The sequence below is a fragment of the Diprion similis genome, chromosome 4 (genome assembly GCF_021155765.1).
Source record: "Diprion similis isolate iyDipSimi1 chromosome 4, iyDipSimi1.1, whole genome shotgun sequence".
NCBI classification, from domain to species: domain Eukaryota; kingdom Metazoa; phylum Arthropoda; class Insecta; order Hymenoptera; family Diprionidae; genus Diprion; species Diprion similis.
This window is the reverse complement of record NC_060108.1, coordinates 27,637,121-27,656,627: the sequence shown is the minus strand read 5'-3', so window position 1 is coordinate 27,656,627 and position 19,507 is coordinate 27,637,121. Positions and strand designations below refer to the sequence as shown.

Sequence of the window (19,507 nt, the reverse complement as noted above, 5' to 3'; positions counted from 1 at the left end):
TTCTGTTATATATCATTGGAGTGCAGTCGAAACATATGGAAGGTGATCCCTTAACATCAACCTTTTGTTCATGCTACCTTATCACTGTCGGGCAATGAGGCTGCAATATAAATATTATACGTTATTGAATTGCAAGCATCAACTCTTGTTACTTTTTTCATAAAATATTGATAAAAGGCTAAATTTTAAAGACACACTCACACTGTAATGTGATTTGTGATACATGATGTGCCACACTTCAGATCTAACCTGAGCCATTTTATTAGCCAGACGTGGATACCTGTAGCATATTGAATGAATTCGGAGGCAAAAGGATCGAGAAGTACCACGTCGCTTGATCAAAAGTTTATTGTCATCTACCTTCGGCAAAATTGATACGAAATTCGTATAACTTGCCATCTCTTTGTTTCGATAACGGTCTCTTCGACTAATTTGCGGAACTTGAGTCAACTGACAAACATAATGCATATTGGGCCAGAGACGTTATCTACATATCACATAAATATCGTTTCTTCCCTACTTTACTTTGCATTATGATTCGGGTGTCGCACGAGTTACCTAAAATTTTAATGGTAGTTGCTAAAAGCCATGCTGGATAGTGCAGCAATTTATCAAAAGATATATCACTCGCATACTCTATGTATTCGTAAGTATACGAAATATATTTTATGTCCGACCCAAAAAAATCCTGTTTTCATTTCAAAGAATCTGGGCTGACTTGGAAAGTGTGTGAGAGCTTGATTTCTGCTTGTTAGCCATGCATCTACTGTAAAGGTAAATTGAAGCAGAATAAGAATTGCCGGAAGCTGTGCAGATACCCACTTGATATTCTGAAGTTTACCTACGAGTTAAGATTACTCGACCTGTCACAGCTGTTCTAATTTTATCTGTACTAATCACTGGAATATTCAACGTGTCAATCCTACTGACGTATCCTTCGATGAAGTGGACAGACCAAACAAGACACGAATCATAAGAGCGAAAAATTTCAACTGTCGATTTCTCGAGCTGCCTGAGAAATCTGCATCAATAAATTACTAATCACTTCAAGTCAATCTTCTCATTATTTGTGCATTCAAGGTTTGTTCGCTTGTCGATCGACTCCTTTTTGGCAATCACGTTATTTCCCGGAGCCTGAATATGCTTATACGTATGACTCATTACTCCGATCAATCTGCTAGCGGAGCGAGAACCTGCAACCTACCACGGTGGCGATAACCGAGTACCCATCGATTAGTGTATCTCTACTTTACTGCAAGTTTAACCGTATACAGTGACTTCTGCAATCTGCAACCACCAATGAAACCCTGACGTGGTGCCGAAAATGAATACCGTTTTGGAGTCTCTTTAAGAAATGCTCGCTCTTTACCATTCGAAAACCGACATGCAACTCCAAGTTTCAGTCTATTTATATTAAAACGGATTCGGCGATATTAATGCTGACAGAGCGTGAGACAAAATTTATCTATAATTGACCGACATTACAGTCAAACCAATGAAGTATCAGAACATTTAATGTTACATTAGGTTTGCTTGAGCTCGTCTTGTGAAATTCAAAGCAGCGACCGTCGTCGATGGGACTGTTCGGCAATGATAGAACTCTTTCAAATCGATCAAATCACCCAAAAATCTATACCAAGCTGGAGCTCAAGCAGAATGATGTCATTTGATTAAAAAACAAGAAAATCAACGGGAGAGAACCAGATTGAATCTACAGAGCTCCGTAGGCGCGTACACGTGATGCGTAAGTTGCTACGTTTACTCAGAGGGAACCAATAGAACGGCGCAATGTGGCAGGCAGCCGGTTGCTCGGTCGGCCACGCCACTTACTCCGCCGCCGGTTCTGTCCCCCTCCACCCCCGCACCCCTCCCTACCGACGGCAGACGCCCCCTCCGACGCTCCTCGACGCCGCTTGACGCCGCACGACGTGGCCCAGCGCGTCGAAGCGCTTCGCTTGCAGCTCAGTTGCCATCAGCGCCCGACATCGCACAGACATGGCCTGTTCGACGTCCCCGATTCTCGCCTTGGCGACGTGTTGCGTGCTCGCGTATTTTTCCACCTTCTCGGTCGAAGCCGCACCTGATGCCTTCAAAGTGGATACGGTATACATGCCGGAAGTATGCACCGTCAAGTCGAAGAAAGGAGACCAGCTGACGATGCACTACACCGGAACGCTCAAGGATGGTACCAAGTTTGACTCAAGGTCAGTCGTTTAAATTTCTCATGTCACACCTCAATCTCCGATTCATCTTCCGTTAACTGAGATTCAATGGAGTTCCTCTTTTCGTATTTGCATTTTTCAAAAGAATGACTCCAGGAACGTACAGTGTTTCTCACTCGTTCTCTTGAAGTCAATTTCAAGATTGATGGAAGTAACTGGTGTGCTGAAAGAACCGTGCCAAATTTTGTCACAGGTATAAGCCATAATATTCAATATTCATCACACTTGCAAATCAGGAAACCAATATCTTGATGCTAGTAGTACCAATGTTAGCATTAATTATGCACGTTACGGGTCTGGTTTATTGCGACTTTCGTAATAATCAGACAAATGTTGTTTGCCTTGATTTCTCCATTCCAGCCGGCCTGATGGAGTTTGTGAGAATCAGAAAACCCGACCATGCGGTACATGGTCAAAATCAATCTTCTCTGACAATGATAAGCGTACATCAAATAGCTTACCTACTAGTGGGACGAAAGATCGGAACCTTTGATTTTGTTGCAATATACATCAACATTTAAAAACGATCACTTATTCAAAGTAAAAGCATTTCGGAATATATACTTCGCCGTGATAGATCATTAGTGAATCATTACGATGCGTCCAATTAATTTTACGATTAGAGTCACAGCTTTGCAGCAACGTGCCACGACTACAGCTATTCTGACTTTTCGTTACGATAGTAGTAAAAGAAAGAAGCCCTTCGTTTGCAATTAGTCAAGTTTATTCAGACATACTGTACGAATAACTGTAGTTTCTATGCAGCCTTATCGGGAGGGTCGTCCGCTAACCGATAACAGATGCTACATCATACAATGATAACACTATTCCCCAATCTCCTCAATTGATCGTAGGGTGTTGACGAAATAACTGACAGTCATATTTATTTTGCTTTCGCAAGAGTGTAGGGGCAGTTATTCACTGATAAATCAAAATTAATTCGAGTCTGAGACGTGTTATTAATTGCATTATTTGCTAAATCTTACGGGCAATGAGGGTTGATTGAATTATGTAGGTACTGAGCTATATTCAGTAGTCTACTCAGCTTAATAAATTATAGAAACAGATTCAAGTTCATTCGGAAAGTTGACGGACGAAGGTTGGCTTGCGGTTATAGAAGATGGATGGACCATCAGAAATTATATTGCATTGAAGACCGTGCAAAAGTTGAACTGCACAACTATCTTTGGAGTATTTTGCCCAATTTACGAGAAAGATGTGTTAAACAATTTTCACCTGAAATTATAACACGGTGATATCTGTGCTCCCAATTCTCTTGACGGTATTCAATATTCCAAACAAAAGCTCAAGCACGTCCGATAATTGGAGTGGTAACAGAAAGTACCGTATCGTTTGTAACAGACACAAGCTGAGTGGTAGCGGCTTTGGAAATAAATCATTCTGATCAGATTAGAGGAGATAGTCGATTTCATTGGTCGCGCACAAACAAGTAAATTAATAAATAATATAAACGTGTTGCTGTCCTGGGGTTCGCTAATTCGTACTCTTTGGTTGAATACAGTCAATGATAATTGGAGAATAAATAATTATCTCGCCATAACGATTAATACTTGGACACTATGTTATAACCAGCCTGTGAAAATATGCATAGAATGAAATAAACGGGAGAAGATATCAATGTCGGTCATCGCCCTACGCGGAAACCTTCGAGTATCCGGCTGCCAGCTTTCCCCTCGTGCAAACTGTTCTCCCGAAACGGTTAGGAAGACACGGTACAAATGAAAATATAATCAACCGTTGCGCTGTTTTCTCTTTTTGCCAGTTGACGCATAAATTAAGATAAATTTGCGTGACCTCCTTTCAATTTGTGAATTCGCTATTTCTGAGGATCTAGATGTTGTATTCACTGGCGTATACAAACACCCGCAGAGAGCTGTGGATACGCATGTGTAAATTGCTTCTGGAACGAAAGTCATGTCTAGGGCACGGATTTAGGTTAGCATCACAATTGAAACGAGTAACAGACAGCGCTAGAAATGCCATGGTTTTGGATTGCAATACCAAGCTGAAAATAAGTGCTTCGGACACCACTTTTGTTTCAAAATCAACTTGTACGTATTTGCTAATCAGGGTGCAAATTCATCGAATCTAACATTCACCGATACAACTCATTGTGGAAAAATTACAACAACTGTTGAGAAAGTGACGAAAACTGAAGATTAATAAATATCATTTATTGACACCATCACTGGCATTGCCTGCATTTCAGATTCATCGTTTTATAATTGAACTCGCCACACATGTCGCCGTCTCGATATCAACGGAATTTTCAAATATCTGTTGATTACTTTGTGAATATCCAACCAATACGAATATTTTGCGTCATTATTTGGTGTTTTTGGACAAGAAAAATGTATCGGATAGATTAACGTAAACTACATAAGATAAGTGTACCAGTTATTAACCCTGTCCTTATTATTAACGTTTTTGGTTGTATCTGTTTCATACTTAGTTCTAAAGTTACCAAAAAATAAATTTTTAGGGTAGAAAGTAACGGTGATGGGGTGCGACCTCAAATAATCAACGCTTAACCAAGCCAGGACTATGGCTATACGCATGGAAGGGAGTCGATAGCGTTATCGTATTTGTCATGGGAGAGGGTGGTAGAGGAGGCTAGAAATAGCGTAGCCAGCAGCAAAGCTACCGCGACTAGAGGTAGTGGAAGTAACCACCCTTATCGGTCGGACGGCACCACCACTGACCATTCCTTGGTGGTGCAAAGTCTGTTAATTGAAATTTGAATTACATCACCTAACTCCCGGTTGTGAGGTTTCGGCCAGATTATACGCAATACCATCGATCTCTCTGTATAGGTACGTTTGTACAACTACGATAACATGCACGCGTGTGTAGAGAGGATTCCATGTCCTTTGATCCCACCGTGGAAGGTCATTATCCTCCACATTTTTCATCAGTTTTTTTTCGAAGCACTATCTTTACAATCATTGGATTGCATCAGTACTGATCAATTCAGTCAAACCTATCACAAATACAATTTTTGCATCTTCATATTTTCATAAACTAACACTTTTTCAGACACTCACGTCTGAGGACTTTACTGAAAAAAGTTGGATGAAATATCAGATTTCAATTCACTTATTTACTGAGAAAAAAATACTTGATAGAACTTCCGTTCTCAAAATCACAGGGATAAGCTGTAACAGCCAATGCGTACTTACCCCGACGGAAAATTTAACGCTACCACAAAAAATGGTAACAATAGTTCTAGCATTAGGATGTACAACTCCCCAGAAATACACAGAAGAGAAACGAAAGATTAATTCCTCCATGGAATATAACATACAACGTATAGCATGGGTAGTATAATATCGGTTATGATTAAATTGGTACACACTCCAAAAACGTTGTACTCTGTTAGGTAGTTCGCATGGGTATAAGTTTTGTGCACCATATTTACAGATTGCTAAACTTCAGTTTATCGCTGCTCAGTTTGCTACTGCGCTATTCACTATAATTATGGGTGCTATAATTCCAGTGTCCCAGTAGAACGTGTGTTAGTGATACCAACTCATTATATGTATTGAACAGAAAAGAGAGTTTCGCCTTTGAAAAGTGAAAGAGTAGTAGAACGGTTTCAGTTAGTGAACCTTTGCCGAGCAATGCGACTGGATTTCATTAGCACTAGTGAAGCGGAATGCCATTCGAGATGTTCGTGGCTGCACGTCGGAGGCAACCGCTGGGGGAATCCATGTTTACAGAGATGAATGGTAGATGTTGTTTTTCCCGCGGGACAAAAATGGGTTACTCTACTGACTGTGTTTCCTGCCTGCCTACAAGGATACTCTTAATGAGAAGCACTCGCAGCCGTTCCTACTCATGTGTTACAGTACAAATAAGTATTCGATAACTGAAAACAGATCGCTCCAACTTATTTATCCATAACCGTACATGTTCTATTTCGGTAACACCAACTACCTCTTACAAAGATATACATTTCAAAATAAGTTGCCAGACCACAAAGAAACATTCAATTATAATGCTGACCGTCGTCTAATTTATGGATATACGTTGGTGACGCTTACTTCGAATTCAATACACTACCTTTTGATGAACTTTATTTGAGTGGTGTTTTCAAATGTTCATTCAACTATACCACGCACGCATCAAAACTTAGATTATGTCATTTCCGGAGGCATTAAATACATTTGTAAATTGATGTAATCGCTCAGTGCTTACGGATCAAAGTGATGATAGAATAATGATCCACATTATACCAGCATCCACCATTTATTCCCTTCCTTCTCGTATAAATCCCATCAAATGTATTCGAGAAAATGTTTTCTTTGATTTGATGTGTAGAAGTTGATGCTTCTTATATAAAATAAGCTCGGACGTAGGCGAGACTCTGTTTATTCACCACATCGCAAACACTGCTTCAGTAAGAGTATCCCGCGAGAGCGGACTCAACAGGACTCCAGGACTTTCCCTTAGAGTATGCTATCGATATAAGCCCTCGATTTGATAATTCAAAGTGAGTCGTCGATGTCTTGGAAGGAACTTTGGGTGTAGTAGCAGAGTTCACTTGTTCCATCTATTTCTTCTCCGTATGGTATTCAGAATATTATTTGCGCAGATGATAATAATACTGAGTCAAGTTCGCTAGCGTGACGAAATTAGCTAGGTTCATTCCTGTGTTAATATGAAATGTCCTTTACCTAGCAGTTGGTGACATGGAGCCAGGATTTAAGTCGCCGGTATCGTGCCTTTATTTTCAAACCTTCCTCATCATCGCTATACAATATTACGTCTGTTCAAGGTTATTTCAATATTTCAATCAGTGGTGAATCAACTAATGAAACGAGCAAATTTTCTCACCTAAGAGTTGATTTTTTGTACTTACTGATTATCTAGAGATTAAATGGGTGGGCATGCGCAAATTTCGTAATTAGCTGGGATCTGAGACTGCAGAATTGGGGCCTTCCGTAGTCTCGAAGCATGTAGGTCGTATACCGCTTCCAACGGCAAAACTAGGCTGTTCCCCCCTGCATCCGCATTCCTACAGCTTTCACCTTACACGTTTCCTTGGTTTGGGTGGGCTTGGTCCACTTCATCTGTATTCCAATAAGCAACGATAGCCGAGTAACACGCGGAAGTATTACCGACGGCCACGTGCAAGTATTCCTGCGATGTCAAGTTATGCACTGCAAATACCGAATCATTTTCAACGACCATGACTCATTCTTTCCGATATACAATCCTGAACCTCCGAAGAGGTTGACGTTGACACGCTTCAATACTTCGTGTGGTCAGGATAATCGTGGTTTGAGATGTACGCTGAACCGTCGTCGTTTTTGGGCTGTAGCTTTAATTAAAAGAAAACAACTGTCGTTTTGTGGCCCGATTCGTGTCCTGGCCTGAAAGCAAGCCTGTAGAGCAGCGTAATTCAGGACACGTAATTATTTGAGAAACCATCAAACAATTGCATTCCATTTTATTGCAATCTGCACCATGTTTACAGAACGGATGTCGGTACAGTACAATTGGAAATTAACCCAAAACTTGATGAGCATTGTCGTCAGATGGTTAACTCTCTGTTAGAGAATAAATATGGGTAGAAGTTCATCGATCTACTTTGCTAGGGCGGGCACTCGCTACCATGGTACCAAAATAAAATACCGGTCCGGACCTATCGATAAATCGACTCATGAACGATTTGATGGCTTTCTTCCGATTGATACCCCGCGGCAGATGCAAAATGCTGAGGGGGGAAAATTCTAATGAAACATGATTTCTGAGAAAAGAAAAGGTCTTTAAACGTAGCAGGCACCCACAAAGGGATTGACTTTGCTGGATTGATCCAATGGTTGAACGGCGATGACGTAATATGTACACGGCAAGAACTATACTTCGAGGGCTACGCATTCGAGTTTCATTTATAATTCGGTGAGTGAGCTAATCGAAACGATCTTTTCAGTTTCGTCTAATACTCCCAGTGCTTAGTTACCTGTAGCTGAGGTGGAAACTGTCATCAAGTAGTCGTGGCAACGTTTTGTCTAACCTTTATGAAAAGAAGAAGCAGCTGATGGCTGGGTTGAAGATTACTGTACCCACTCTACTTTTCCATGCAAACATGACGGCATAAATACAGCAACTAACAGATGGTCGTCTCCAAAAATTTAGAAGATGGCTCGTACTTCCAGTTGGGGTGCGTGTCGCACGGAGAAGAGGGCGGGAAGTGGACAGAGAAAAGGAGACATTGAAAATACCGTGGTACCCAGACCATCGATCACGGAAACCATCATAATTCATCGTCAGCTGCCTGTTCAACATGATACCAAATAACAACAGCTCGAAGCTATTCCGTGAAAGCCAATAAAAAAAAGTGCGAGTTTTCGAAGGATGCAATAACAAGTCGCTTGATACGTCTATGAGTATACCCGCATGGGTAAATTCGTATCCCTGACTCATACATAACGCTAAATCCCCGTAAGAAAAAAGTTGAAGGTACAAATTCACGCCGAAATTGGGGTTTTGGGATTCTTGAAACCGAAGGCTAAGCCTCAGTTGACTAACTCTTCTCATTCAAAGTGAATGGGCAAGAAGCTTCCGCATTTTTCATAGAGTTGCAGAAATCTTGTCGTCTATACCATTATTAAAAATATTCCCGGTTGAAAAATGAAATGACAATCCGGAAACCATCGTGAGAGATAAAGTTAGAACTCACGTGAAACTTAAGGCAAGCAGATAAAATCATTCATTTAGAAGTGAGGGTTGTTGACGGTTGTAACAATCTGATAGTCAGCGTTGTTATGTACAGAATGTCAAAACTTGAGGTTTTCCTTAGCATTTTGCCGAAGGCTGCGACATTAATCTGAGGGTTATGAAAATCACGAGTCTTTGTATGTCTTTCCACAGTCCTGTTAAGTGATCCGACTGCCATCATGAAACGTTCTTTCTTGTTATTAAATCTACAACGATTTTCTGAAATGCAGATCATCCTCGTCGATCGAAAGTCATTTATATCAGGCTCGCGTACAGAAATTGAATTAAATCAAGGGCACCCTTCTAACTCAGACAGCACGTCACCAACAAACCTCTTGCTTTCGCTCAGCATTCCTTAGTCCGGATAATTATACCGCTACTGCCTCATCTTTCTAAAACTTGCGGTAAGCACTCAGAAATCCTGTAAAACGAATGATCTTCACGCTTAAAGGCATTTCTACCTATTCGAATGTAAGGCCACGCCTTACTTTCATTCCTAAGGAACCCTATGAAAGTTAACTCATCCGATTTCGATCTAGTTCATATATTTGTAGTATAGTGTATCAAAAACTAATGTAAGAGACACTATTTCGGTAAAGTAGCAAAGTCGTGTTCAATGAAGTATTGTCTCCTACGTTATTGCCGTCTTATTTCCCTTGCTATTTAGAGTCGTCCTCGCATACGTACTGACACTTGCGTGTAGTGTTTACCTGTCAGTCTCTACCTCAAATCTTCCCACTTGCCTGTGTCGCGCCTCAAAATATATTAGCTGTATATTTCATGCACTGTCTACTATCTCAAGATCTTGTATGTATATTAGCGTGGTGCTTAATACGGTTGTTTTTGAACTTTTATGCTCCGAGGGGCTTAAGCGCTTTCAAGTTGATAAAAAAAAATTATCTGGTAATTTGAGTTTTCTATATCAACTCTAAGATAGTCCACTTTGTTATCGAGGTATCTTACCAGAATAGCATGGGAAAAACTTTTTTCCTCCTTGAAATTTTGTAAGTCATTGACGAATATACTAACAATAATGGAAAATACATGTTTTTGTAGAGAATTGTAACCAGGTCAAAACATCAACCGAGATTAAAATTTTTAGAATTCTTTTAGAATCACATCGATCAATACTTGTAGAAAATAATTTCTAATTTTCCGAGGTACATGGGTATTTCAACATTTTTGCGTATTCAACTGTATTCACACTCCCGTTAGAGAGAAACGTGCTTGGAATTTAACGGATCTTTGAATCATGTTTCTCATACTTACAGCTGACGCAGGCCTCGCGATTTTTGCAAGAGAGCTGCTGACTGACCAGATATTGAAGCTTCCGTAGCTGTTGACGTCGTAACTTGTTGCTCGTCAGGATAATATACATATACAGTCAACTAAGTTCTCGTTATAGCTTCTTGCGAATTTCACTTCTGCCTCACGCGTCTCGATACTAGTTATTGAGATTTTAGTACTAGTTTGAGTCAATGTCCGTATTCGGTAGAAGATTACATTCTGTATATTCGCTTCAGACAACGTACAAAACGCATACTTGTTATAGTGTAAGAGCCGCAACCTCTGCTGGATCGAATTTTCTCACTCTCTGTTCAACGTTCAGCTTTCATGCACTGCTGCAGATGTGGAAAGCTAGTAACTCGGTGGGCAACTAACTGAATTAGATCATGAATGGAAGACAGCGCATAATCGGCATAATGGTTAGTAAAAATAACGGCTTGGGTCGACGTTAATTCTCCCAGCAACCGCACCTCAATATGTAATCATACTAATGGCGGTCTCTCTGCTCTTCCATTATACAAGTATCCGTAATAGACTGAACAAGGAAATAGGGAAACCGGAAGTAAAATAGAACTCATCTCGTTGTTCATAATTATTCAAAGGTTTCACCGTCCTACCTTCATCTTTTACTCGTACACCGTCTATTGCAATTGCCATTTCCATCTTTCCGGCTTGCAGTAATTATATGGTACTGAAATTTATAGCTCAAAATCTGGATGTGAGATTCTCTTCAGCTTCCAAAATTTTATGGGGGGGGGGGGGGGGGGGGGGGTGATTTCTTTCAAAACAAGTCGACACTCCGATGGTCGTCCTCTCGAGTCAGCTTGCGTCAGTTCTGTTACGGAATCGAAGCAATGAGATTTGCGGGTGGTAGAAATTTGAAAATCGCTCTCGTGATCCCGAGAAGTGGCTTTCGTGCATTTGCTTGCCGTACAAATATACCTTATGAAATAATCTACACAGGCTACAGAGGCGGTGCAGGTTGTACGGGCAGATCCGAGGAGGGAAAGGGGTTCTGAGCACCGGCGTTCCGACCAGATAGCGTTGCATATTTCATGCTGGCTTGTAGCGTAACATACGCCTCACTTGGGAAATCCGGGCGAGGCGGTATGGTGCCCCAAGTTCTGGCCGGAGCGTCACCTTCTCCCACCTGTAAAACCTCCTTTAAGCAGTTTCATTATAGTGTTTTTTGACTTTTTACCAACAATAGGTAGCAATGTCAAAGGAAAACGAGAATCACCCCGGTAAATTTTCTTTGCCTGTATTCACTCATTCTAGTTTGAAGCTGGTCCGCACACACGGTGTAAGGTCGGTATCTATTCTACATATAGAAGGTCAGTATCTCGTGACTCGCGATTAGTACAAAACTATAGCTTATGAGATATGCTGTTGAAAATGAATCCAACAGATTCACGGGTTCAGAAGACGCAAACTGCGAAGCTGCCGTTATAAAATGCTCCTCATATCTTATGACGTGATTCAAGAAAACTTCACTATAAATGAGGGGATAGGGACTATTCTGTAGACTACCACGATGCACTCCAGAATTTTACAAAAGTGGATTGTCATTTGGCATTCAATCTCGACTTATACTCTGATTGATTACTAATTATCTAATAAAAATGTAGCACAACAACTCCTGTTAGTCTGGTTTATGTATTGCGAATCTCCTATTTCTCCCTCAATCAGCGCCCCATCTCGCTCCCTGATATTAGGATGAGCGTATCGTATGCTGTGCGAAAAGTTGCGTAAGTCACAAATTGTGAAAAAAAAAGAAGAAAATCTAAATGGCCAAAGGTTCGTTCGCAATTCACTGTATATACCCCTGCATAGGTGTGTATACGTTTCTGCATGGTTGCACGTATACCGTAGACGAAGGCAGCATCCATTTCGAGGTTCGTAGTGCCGGTTCAAGTGAGAAAGCAGCGGCAGGTATATATGTGCATGCATGCCGGGAGAAACTCCTCCCGCAGAAGATAAGGACGGAGTCCATAAATTAATTAGTCTAAGTCTGTAAGTCTAAGAGCCGTGTACCCTATACCATGCGCTATCCAGTGTTCCACGGACGGGTTCTTAGCCAAGTGCGCAATAAGATTGAGGCACGTTGAACGGCCCTCTCGCGTGAAACTTGGACGTTGGATCCCTTGTCGAAAACGGGAGGAGAGAAAACTAGACCACGTACACGACTGTTTACCGTCAGGATCCTCGGTATTGTACGGGCGCGTATCAAAGACGCTGTGAAAAGGCAGTGAGCCTACCCTTTGCCCTATTTCACGCGCTATAGTTGTGCGGGGTGGAGAAGGCCGTACACAAAGCTGAAAGGTACTGCTGGGCTCCGGTATCGCAATGAAAAGGGTGGCGATCCGCGGAATAGGTTGGAAAGAGGCGCATGTTTTTTATATGAATTACCTGGAAGATATTACTCCACTGGGATCTGGGTAACAGCTCTCCCAGGCACGGAAATGTACACTTGCCCCCCGATACGGGGACTCCATGTTTTATTTAAACAGAATGTTTGACACCGCGCAGGTACGTACTCCAATTGCAGGAACGGTCATGTTGAGGCCGGTCAAGTACTTTCCTGTGATACTTTTCGCCTGGCCGCTCGTCTCCCTCACCCCCTGAGGACTGTCGGTACCCTCTTTAACTCGCCATATTACCTAATCCACACATGAATTAGCGGACGGGACGTAAACGGCTGAGCCGTACCATCAAATGACCAACGGTAACCATTACATGATCCTCTATGGCCTGTACCGCTACTGGCACGGTGAATTTTCTCTTTGACATGGTTCAATTTGTGTCAGTTGCTCATAGGCGAAATAAACGCGAGCAAAATGCGAACTTCAGGTAGGACCACTAATGCGGTTTATACCTACAACCATTCCATATCGATGTCGCTATAGTTTCAGCTGAGCCGCGTCGCGCATTACAACCAATATCAGCCAACTCTTGTTGTATTAACCAGCAATCAAATATCAAGCTATGCCCAGATATTATTGCCTGAAGGATTTTTAAGGTTGAGAAAGTTTTGATAGAAATGTTCAAGCCCATTTTCCACTTTCAATATTTTGCGAAAGAGCACTGAGAAAATATTCTGTGCCACAAAAATACAAAATTTCAGTCACTGGGAAATGATCAGTCGCTTGCTCGGTGCACGTGTGGCGTGCTTATACAAAAATTTCATATTATGCGGATATTGATACATTTACATATACATTATATATATGTCAGTATCTTTACGTGGATTCGGATACAGTTATGTAAAGAGGTTAGGTAGCCGAAAAGTGCGCACAGGGTACGGAGTATTTCCAGGAATAAATTTAAATAACGCGGAGTTCTTTGAAATGTTAATATTTTCTGTGTTCGGCAGGGGACGGATTGAGACATTCCTAGGAGAAAGGCTTTCTATCCTAATCCCATCTATCTCTTATCAATTTATACAAATTACTATGCGTATCACTTTTCTTGAGAAAATAGATATGCATTGTCGATCATCCAGGGAAGTAAGCTCGAATGGAACAAGACCGGTATGTACGTGAAAACCGAATTGTCTAATAGGAAAGTTTATTATAAATTTGAAGATAAATTTGAGAAATGTTCCGCATACCTTGGTGGCTATCGAGGACGAATCCAAACCGCAGCGTAGGCTCAAGTGATTCTTGATGGTCAAAGTCTTTATGAACAAAATTTCAGAGCACACCTTTGACTATCGATAGGTATAACAAGGTTGTACCACCAACTGTCTTATTATCACTGCACACCCCTTCGAAATTCGCTCAAACAAAACTCCAAGGTCCTGCACAGAAGCACGTGAAAAATCCGACCCTCTCAAACGTTTCGAAGAATAAAAGGCACCGGTATCAAGAAGGTTGTTCAATTTGTAATTGCCAATTCATACGACTGAAGTGAGGAAACTCGTTATCACCGCGATAACACTTCACAAACCTCACTCTCCCGCTCCAGGTTCACCGAAACACTATTGACTTGGTCCCAAGAGATAAGTTCGTTCGTCGCGCCAAGCTCGTGGCGAAGACCGATTGGTTCAAAATTTTTGAACGAGGAATTACGACGTAACACGTTTGTCTCTAGACCGTATATGAGAACGTGCGATGCGATGAAACGTTCAAAGTCAATGTTGCTTCTTGTTGTTGTACGATTATTAACGAAATTCCACAAGGATCTGTTTCAACTCGGGCCGAACAAGATTGGAAATTTAGGTCGACTATATATTTGGCATTGAGAAAAAACATTATATTGAATATAACGAGACCTGCCTAGGACCACGATAAAGCGGAAGTCTCGCGTACACAACCTTTTGCGAAATCATCTGGAAGGCGCGGCAAGGGGAAGCGAGCGAAAAGTTCGTTCTTGCGACAGGGATTGAAGATCGAAGGAGAGTTTCATCTGCTTATATGCTAGAATCGCGAAAGTATGAAAGTTCTTGTAACTATTGCAAGACAGCCTACCACCGTATTCCCGTGGGACAAATACAAGTCCAGGACCCACATCAGCGCCCGCCTATATTCAACCTTCTCTCCCACCGGTATCTCTTGAATATTTAAAATCTCCCTATGACACAAAAGTTTCACCCGCCCACTCCTACCGTCTTTGTAGGAACCAGCGTCTCCTCCACCATTGCCGTATCCCCCGCCTGCCCTAAATCCCATTCCAGGGAGTCCGGCGCAGCCTTTCCCCGTGTATATTTATGTATATTGTATGTGTATATAAAGGCACGTACATAAGTACGGAGTCAGGCCGACACCCGAGTACATGAATATACATGCAAAATATACGGATACCTATACCGGTTCCTACCCCTGTAGATTCTACTCCAGTGGAGTCAGTTTTTTAATTTTTTACGCCCTCGCGAGACTTGTCCCGCAGCAATTGTCTTTGCCTCCTGGGAAAGAAGGCAGGGATAAAACCTTAAAACGCGTTCTGCCACTCGATAGAGCCGCGAAATAATTTCCGGTCGTCGTTGGTTAAAACGGTACACGCTGGCTCGCAAATATTACCTACAAACGATACAAGACCATCGCTGTACGATTTACGAAGGCCTTCGCCTGCAGTTCTGCCGCTGTTTTCGAAATTCGGACGATGGAGTGCTTTAAGTAAACATGAACTCCGGACCAATAGCTGGAGAGGCCCAACTTAAGAACCCCCGGGCAGCCATAAAACACCCCGTTGATTGAATAATTGAATAGCCTTACCGTACCACAGTATCGCATCTTAATTGATACTGCCATAGCAGGCGAACGAAGAGTGCCCGAACCGCTACTTCGTACACACACGTGAACTCGAGAGTTAGTTTACCATCGAGGGCTCTGGAAAGGTTTACTGCTTTCGCTTTATCCTTTCACTTGTATTACAACAAGTGGCATTAATACGCAATAGTCGATGTCGAATATCTTCGCCGAAGGAGCCGAGTTATATCGTAGATCCAAGGCTATTTGAGAATTATTTTCTTTGTGTGCTTTTCACCTATTCCAAATAGGCGAAGCTTTTCCCGAACGAGCAAAATTACCTATTATTGTTCCGGTAATTTTCTGCATCGAATGATATATTTGCAGTAAAATATTACGACTTGTTTAGTCATAATCTTCGCCGTAACGAATCCTTTATCCATCACTATGTGTCAGTATACACACGCGATTCGTCCGTTACATTTGTGAAACCTAGGAGACACGTGTCCCGCGACTTGTCGCCAAGAAACAAAGCATAAGAGACTTAGCTGTCCACATCGCGATCCCGCTCCTCGTTCCCGATATTGACTTTCCTCCTCGTAAAAAGGGATGACGCCTGTATACTTTGCTTTCAAGGCTTGCTAGAGGGCCATAGGAATTGTATACAGACAGGACAAGAATACGTGACATGATTAAAGGGCGCGCGGACCCTGCAGCCATAGCTCCACCAATTCGCTCACTCGAAATTCCAGATTTTCAGACTTTACAGTCTTGCAGCTACTTTCAATCTTAACCAGATATCTAAACGAATGTTTATTCCTACTTCCCGCATATTCAGCACGGAAAATGCATTTTTAATTTTTATCGTAATCTCTTAAGTCACACTTAGAAAATAAATAAAATATTATCACAAATTCGGAGAATTTTGAGGATAGAGCTAGTAAATACTTTTGCCCATCTTCAATTCAGTTAAAAATGATTCGCTCGGAGACAATTTTCTTCTCGTAATATTCTGCGCGTCTAATTTTCTTTCAGCATGCATGTCTCAACAGAAGGCATTTAGCAAAGCATCGCGACCTGGAGTTTTGCAAAAATTTTAAATTCGATGCTGCTGAAGTGAAATACTTCCGAGTACATACATCCGTTTCAAACGTCGTTATATGTAGGCACGCACGCATAGTGTATACGTAAAGTAGCCGTTCGTCTCGAGCCTGCGCCGCCTGAGACTCCGACCGTCAAACGATACTGAATGAGGTCACATCCGACGCGCCAAGGATTGCTCTCGACGCCGAGAGCTCTGAGCCGACGACGAATCGACGAAGCTTGCAAACGGCTAATTCGAGTATCTGACGCTTGAACGTCGTCAGAGTTCCAGGCCTGAATTAACGTAACGCTGATATTTAGAGAGCCTCGTGGTCTGCAGGCAAGGATTTAATTTGTCAGTCGGAATTTCAGTCGGCATGAAATGTGTTCTGAGCTCGACAGTAACGTTTTCAGTCGGCATAACGGCAAAATTGTCTAGCTGCAATATTTTGCGTACATTTGACAGCTCGTCGGAATCCAGCCACTCAAGAATACGTAAAATATTTTAGGTCAATAAATTTTTATACCGGTCATGCCTGTCGTTACGCGGATAGATATTTGAATGAAAATTTTTTGACGAACTTGAACTATTTTTCTAACTCTAGGCGTTTTCCTTACTTGTTTTAGCTTGGACAGAGATCAACCCTTCACCTTCCAGCTGGGGGTTGGCCAGGTGATCAAAGGCTGGGATCAAGGACTCGAGAATATGTGCGTCGGCGAAAAGAGGAAGCTGACGATCCCGCCAGAGATGGGATACGGTGACCGAGGAGCTGGGAACGTTATCCCTGGAGGTGAGCCTTCTCCGAATCTTCTCAGCATGGTCCAGGCTTTTGACCCTGTGTCATGTAACACGCCATAAAACGCACTAGACGGACCTGATAAACTCGTGTCCATAATTCAGCTAAATAATTCAAGTTTCGAATAAATATTGAAAATGCCAGCGCATACACTTTTGGTACGCCGGCGATTACCTGTCTGGGACAGTGAATTTCGTACGGTGCTGATTCTTGATGGCTACATCGGTGATGATATGGTGCCATCGACGCAAGCAGCCCAAAAGACGCGGTGATCGATTTCGATTTATAGACTGCATTATCAGGATAGGTATATCTTTGTGTAGCTTCCCAAATTATGAATGATGTTTATTACTATGGGCAATAACTAACGATCATAATTCACCGGCGTTTGTCAACGTGAGCGGAACTCATGAACATTATTAACGATATCTTCGTGCGATTTGTTCTTTGACATGTATAGCTTAGGGATTTAATTGTTTGGCATCTATTTGATACACGCGAGACTACAATTTTCGGCAGTTATCCAAAACGATCGTATATCATAACTTTGGAGCGAAAGTAACTCCGCGCTAACCGAATTCCTATTTACCACTGGGTTGGAATTCTGCAAACGTCTATACATAATTAATTGACTGGTACCAAGGATCAAAGATGATGCATGATCGGTGTAAAAACTTATTGGAATAACTTGGTGAATCGAACGGTGTATCTGATATCATTATTTTGTTTTTCTCTCACTCCAGGTGCAGTGCTATTATTTGACGTTGAGCTTATCGACATCAGCGATTCACCGCCAACGACTAACGTCTTCAAAGAAATCGATGCCAACAAAGACAACCAACTGTCCCGCGAGGAGGTGAGAACAATGGCAAGATCATTTCCCATTATTTTGGGGACTCCGGTGTTGGCTGCTGTATTTATATGAAATTTTTTAACCTGATGGCGGAGAAACTTCACTTTTTTCGAACGACAGTATCACTCGACTTGGATAATGTTGCTTAGGACCAACTAAAGCGCGTCTGCACAACCGCCGAAAATTACAGTACCAAATCCTACCGTTATTACATTCATATCAGAAAGATAAAATTCAATCCAGGTTCATTTCCATTTCTTATTCGTGAACCTGAACACTTCCTTGAGTATTTTTCAAGTTCAAAAATTTGTTACAGTCATGTGTGGTAAGTAATAAGCTGAAATTAAAGAAAAACTAAGGCTCATTAACGGTACCAACTTTTATGCCGCACATGTTTCCATATCAACCCTTACTACTCAGGTGGATTTGTATAACTTTTATCAGACAGTTTCTGCCTGAGTTTCAAAATTATACTTTTTGTATGCATGAGGAGAGTTTGACTTACAAAAACTTAGGTTTGACGAGCAGCCTAATCAAAATTTGTATGTACACGTGATCGTACACCTGAACGGAGTTGCATTACGTAACATTTTTCACCCCGGTTGTTTAGGGTCCACTGGTCACCAAGTCGGTCATGTTCTCAATGTTAGCTTAAACGATTCTTTATTATAGTCGATGAGTACATATCTGACTATGCCTTTGCGATACTATTCTTTCAGGTCAGCGAGTATCTGAGGAAGCAAATGATTGAGGCGGAGCAAGGCAGCGCCAGCGAGAGCGATGAAGTAACGAAAATGCTCGCCGACCACGACAAACTCGTCGAGGAGATATTCCAGCACGAGGATAGCGACAAGAACGGTTTCATCTCCCACGACGAATTCAGCGGTCCGAAGCACGACGAGCTTTGAAGCCCGTAATTAACAAAATTAATCACGTCACACTGACCACCGGAGTAATGCGAAGCTTCTGCAGCTCGTCTTTCCACTTGGCGTCATCCCGAAACTTACTCCCGACAACGGAACGGACACGAGCATGGCTCCTAACACCAAACGCGGTCACAAGACGCTATAATAATACCTATTATGTACATATTCTCGCTCAAAGTACGACAAAATTCTTACAGCGCCGGGACGTAGCAAAGCTCTCGTTACCACGTTTAGTGGCAATTCACTTGTCTTGACGAATATTTGTCAAGCTGGATGTGAATACGATGGGGAAAAAAAAAACTCCACCCTAATGCCATCTACATTTTTTCGCACATTCGTAATAAAACTCGCTGATGCGAAGGTTCAACAATTTCACAATTACATCTATGTCACAATGGTGGACAAATAC

At 41.9% G+C, this 19,507-nt stretch overlaps 1 protein-coding gene across 2 annotated transcripts; it reads left to right on the top strand.

The window, feature by feature from the left end:
- Positions 1–1,950: 1,950 nt before the first annotated feature.
- LOC124405106 (FK506-binding protein 2) lies at positions 1,951–19,384 on the top strand. Of its 2 annotated transcripts, none has more exons than XM_046879724.1 (4): positions 1,951–2,204; positions 17,150–17,313; positions 18,063–18,187; positions 18,892–19,384. In XM_046879724.1, exons 1-4 carry the CDS (start codon positions 1,996–1,998, stop codon positions 19,078–19,080), a joined length of 687 nt encoding a protein of 228 aa, XP_046735680.1. In that variant the 5' UTR covers positions 1,951–1,995; the 3' UTR covers positions 19,081–19,384. The 2 variants fall into 2 exon arrangements, with proteins under 2 accessions (XP_046735680.1, XP_046735681.1); XM_046879725.1 differs by having other exon boundaries at positions 1,953–2,204; positions 18,063–18,175.
- Positions 19,385–19,507: the final 123 nt, after the last annotated feature.